This window comes from Citrus clementina, unplaced genomic scaffold (assembly GCF_000493195.1).
Source record: "Citrus clementina cultivar Clemenules unplaced genomic scaffold, Citrus_clementina_v1.0 scaffold_8, whole genome shotgun sequence".
Taxonomy (NCBI): domain Eukaryota; kingdom Viridiplantae; phylum Streptophyta; class Magnoliopsida; order Sapindales; family Rutaceae; genus Citrus; species Citrus x clementina.
The window spans coordinates 20,081,281-20,085,689 of NW_006262022.1; the positions used below are offsets into that span (position 1 = coordinate 20,081,281).

General features: G+C 34.2%; 2 protein-coding genes across 2 annotated transcripts in view; one reads left to right on the plus strand and one right to left on the minus strand.

Moving 5' to 3' along the window:
- LOC18035064 overlaps window positions 1–1,755 on the plus strand; it is a 4,381-nt gene extending 2,626 nt beyond the window's left edge. The window contains exons 3-7 of the mRNA XM_006424227.2: window positions 36–158; window positions 311–390; window positions 514–625; window positions 1,056–1,175; window positions 1,281–1,755. Of these exons, the coding sequence (XP_006424290.2) occupies window positions 36–158; window positions 311–390; window positions 514–625; window positions 1,056–1,175; window positions 1,281–1,463 (618 nt within the window). The 3' untranslated portion in view covers window positions 1,464–1,755. The remainder of the gene's footprint in view (window positions 1–35; window positions 159–310; window positions 391–513; window positions 626–1,055; window positions 1,176–1,280) is intronic.
- Window positions 1,756–2,848: 1,093 nt separating this feature from the next.
- Window positions 2,849–4,409, minus strand: part of LOC112096454 (pentatricopeptide repeat-containing protein At4g14820-like) — a 15,027-nt gene continuing 13,466 nt past the window's right edge. The window contains exons 2-4 of the mRNA XM_024179897.1: window positions 3,854–3,926; window positions 3,686–3,758; window positions 2,849–3,600 (exon numbers count right to left, since the gene is read on the minus strand). Of these exons, the coding sequence (XP_024035665.1) occupies window positions 2,849–3,600; window positions 3,686–3,758; window positions 3,854–3,926 (898 nt within the window). The remainder of the gene's footprint in view (window positions 3,601–3,685; window positions 3,759–3,853; window positions 3,927–4,409) is intronic.

Below are 4,409 nucleotides of genomic sequence, written 5' to 3' on the forward strand. Positions count from 1 at the left end.
TCATTTTAAGTTTACGCATGAGCTACTTTTCTTGATTTGTACGGATTACTTCAGCAATTTGGTGTACAGGTAAAATTAAGACTGTTGCTTTGACAAATTTTGACACGGAAAGACTGCGAATAATACTGGAGAATGGTATCCCTGTTGTTAGCAATCAGGTACAATTACGAATTGGTAAATTTATTCCTTTTTTAAACCCTCTTTAATTTTTTTTTTTTTTAAAGGAAAAAAATGGGGCAAATCATTCCAGATTTTCTTTAAATTAATCTAAGTTTGATATTCTGTTAAAATCTAATTGTTGTTACATTAGGTGCAACATTCAGTTGTTGACATGCGTCCCCAGCAGAAAATGGCAGAGCTTTGTCAGCTCACAGGAGTCAAACTAATAACGTCTCTCCCTTTCTGTCTTAGTGAATAACTAATTTATTGTTTGTATTGATTGTTCATTTAAGCTTGGTAGGAAATCAACATTCCTCTGCCATGTTACTGAAACTGCTGGAATTTTAACTGCAGGTATGGCACAGTAATGGGTGGTTTGTTATCTGAAAAGTTCCTTGACACCAACTTGTCGATTCCTTTTGCTGGCCCCCCATTGAACACTCCGTCCCTTCAGAAGTACAAAAGGGTACAAAGTCCTTCGATCTATTATTGACTAATTAGTTATTTTGTCACTGTGAAAGATTTGCTAATAGATTCAAACTTCGGATTAATCTCTAAGCTTCTAAAAAGTTGGGATTTTGGTTTAAAGATTAAACTTTTGATCGGAACTGTGCATAGTATGTGGAAAAGTAAATTTGAAACCCGCTTCAATTAATTGACAGTGAGCTTTGATACGTTTTAGAAAATATTAGGAAATTTTCTGGAAGAATGCTTTAGGTATAGTATGGAAACAGAAGTATAACACTCATGTAAGTCCTTTTTTATTAGTACCTTGCTGTGTTCATGAGAAATTTCATAGGTTCATCAAGTATGCGTGTAAAGGTTTCCAGGCTCATGTCAAGAAAGGCCATATGGATTCAGAAATTTCTTGTAATTTTATAATTCAAATATTACAGATGGTTGATGCCTGGGGAGGGTGGAGTCAGTTCCAAGTTTTGCTTCAGACACTGAAAAGAATAGCTTCCAAACATGGGGTATCAATTCCAGTTGTTGCTGTAAGATACATACTAGACCAGGTGAAATCATTAAACCAGAGTGACACTACTTTCTCTGCTACTCTTTTATCCATATTCTTGGTTGAATGAATGGTACTCATATTTGTTCTGTTCGGGGATTTTCAGCCAGCAGTTGCAGGATCAATGATAGGGGTGAGACTCGGTTTAGCAGAACATATACAGGACACCAATGCCATCTTCATGCTCTCTCTTGATGAAGATGATGTTAACAGCATACAAGAAGTTACCAAAAAGGGGAAGGATTTGCTTGGAGTGATTGGTGATTGTGGAGACGAGTATAGGCGTTGATTTTGACCTCTTTTTCCAAACTTCCTGTGACTTGCCCGTTACTAATGAAAGCCCTTGGTGCCTTATTTTTGGGTACCGGTAGCGAAAAACACATTGTGCCCGTTAGTATGTTAATTACATCTTAATTTTATATTGTAAATATATTTAAGGAAAAATGAAAATTAGCGGGAGACAAAGATGGATTTAAAAAAAAAAAGTGAAACTGTTTGGAATGTATTATTGGAGGGATATAATTAATAAAAAAAATAACAAAGTGATAGTCATGCGGCAGTTACTATTTTTAACTATCACCTCTAGAAAAAAAGAAAAAAGTGATCGTCAGAAGTGACAGTTGTTATTTAACTATTATTTTATTATTTTTATTAATTATATTTTTTTAATAATATATTCTAAATGGTTGTGTTTCTTTTTTTTCTTTTTTTATCTTTTATCAATGCAATCCATTTTCTTGTCTCATGTTTTTTGTTCCGATTTTTTTTTTATTCGTAAAATATATTTACAATATAAAATTAAAGTAAAGATAAGGTATTACAATTTAATTGAACATAGAATTACATTAGGGGTGATAATTTATAAGTTATGAGTACATTAATTAATACTGTAAAGTGAAAAAAAAAAATAATTTTAATCTTTAATAAATGTACACTTATTAGTGTTAGTTTTCCATCTTGTGTCTGATATGGATATTGTAGATATCTGAATAAGCTCACCGTAGTAAGGTTTATCTTGGGCCTTTAAGCAAATCTCCAATTTAAAAGGCCGGCTCTTTGTATTATATATGAGAAATTAATGTATTAAAGAATATAATTTTTGTTACGTTGTTAACAAATCATATTGACTACAATATTTGCATCCTCGGTTATTTGTACAATGTGAGAACAACATATTACTTTACAAATACAGCGTGGGTGGATTTATAGAATTCTTGATTGACTACCATATGCATCTTTGCAGCTGCACTTGCCATCTTTGAAGTGGTGAAACTTCCCGGATCCTTGACAACTAATTCTCTCTCGATGATAGTTGACATGAACCTGCAAGCAGAGTGGCTATATCCACACATCCCAACACTCTTAATCACCCTTGTAGGCATTCCATGAGGAAATGATATAAGCCCTAAAGCCACTGCCTTCATCTTAGTTTGATAAAGACCAACATCTTATTCTTCCTCTTCTGTTGTAGGCAATAAGCAACTCCTATTTAATACAAATCCCAATTGCTTCATGTTTTCTTCTATTTCAGCTAATTTATCGGAGACTTCACTAGTCAGTTTTTCGTCTGAGACAAATTCGTATATCTTATTCTGTATTTCAATCCAGCTAAAATTTAGTCATGTGGTTTTACATTTTACAGTCATTTTAGATGCACCATCCCACGTACATACCTTAAAGAACACCTGCTTGAGCATTAGAGAAGTCACCTGGATCTAATTCTAGAAGTTTATCTAGAGCATATTTTGCCAACTTCATATCACCATGCACACGGCTGGACAAAAGAAGAGTTCTCCAAATCAAGGGACATAATTTACCTGGGACGATCCCTTTGATAAACTCCAACACTTCTTCAAACATACCAGCTCGACCAAGAGCTTCAACCATAATGGAATAATGCTCTTCAGATGGCTCAATATGATAAACTTCTTCCATTGACAAGAACAAACGGTATGCTTCACCTACCAATCCCATTAGTGCATAGGCCTTCAAAGCTGACCTGAATGTGGTTGGGTTCATTGAAGTATATCTCCATTGCTTATCCTTAAACAAATCCAGAGCTTCGGATGGATGGCCATGGTTCACTCTTGCGGAGATTATAAATGTCCAAGAGAGAGAATTCTTCTCAGGCGTTGATTTAAATGCTAAGTCTGCATCATCAATTTTACCACATCTCGAATTTATGTTAATTAGACAATTGCCTACTGCAGGATGAGAGATGAGACCTCTCTTGGTCATATAGGCCTGCGCTTGTGTCCCTACGTTCAAAAGTATTGGGTTTAAACACGAGTTTAAAATGTCACAAATAGAATATGAATCAATAAACCCACAACATAGTTGTATCCTCTCAAGAAGTTCATGAACCATTTCATAGTCTTTAGCCTTTATGCAGGCTTTTAAAAGTAAATTCCATGGGATCTCAACATCTGAAATCAGGGAACACAACTTAAGAGCTTGTTTATGATGTCATAGTTCCGAATAAAGATGTATGAGCATGTTAATAACAGAAACATTTGATCCATAACCACTTCTCAGTATCTTGCAGTGCAATTCCCTTCCTTTCCCTTCCTGAGATCATCCAGAGCTAGACATGCAAGAAGAGCATAGGTGAAAGTAAATTCATTAGCTTCATTATAATCAAAATGCATTTTCTGGAAAAGTCCTAGTGCTTCAGCATACCACCCATTCAAACAAAAACCAGAAATCAGGGCTACCCCGGGATCCTTCACTCTCTGAAAAGCCCTTAGAGCAGCTATTTGGAGTACATGTCAATCAATGAGCTTATGACATATGGAACAGAATTCAAGTTGAGTTTTATGATCAGTGAATGGAACAAGTGGAAGAAAATGTAACCCAACTATCTTTGATTTATTGTGCTGGAGGACTGATAATTTATACTTATGATGTCATCAAGATTGTGGACGAAAAATAGGCTAATTCAATAAAATTGTAACTTTGGATGAAATTTAGTTAAACAAAATATGTGAATTTTTAAAAAACACAAAAAAATGAGTGATAGGTAGATAATTATAAAAAAAAAAATATTACAAGAACTTAAATTGATGCCCTCGACGTTGGTGAGATCACTAGTCCACCATTATTTGTTCTTTAAAATTACTAATAAAGTCATATTGAACATTATTTTTCAGTCATTATTTGAATTTCTATATCAGCTTTACGGTCAAAAAAATTACTTAAAATTTCATAACTTCAACATTCGTTAGGCGAATGAACA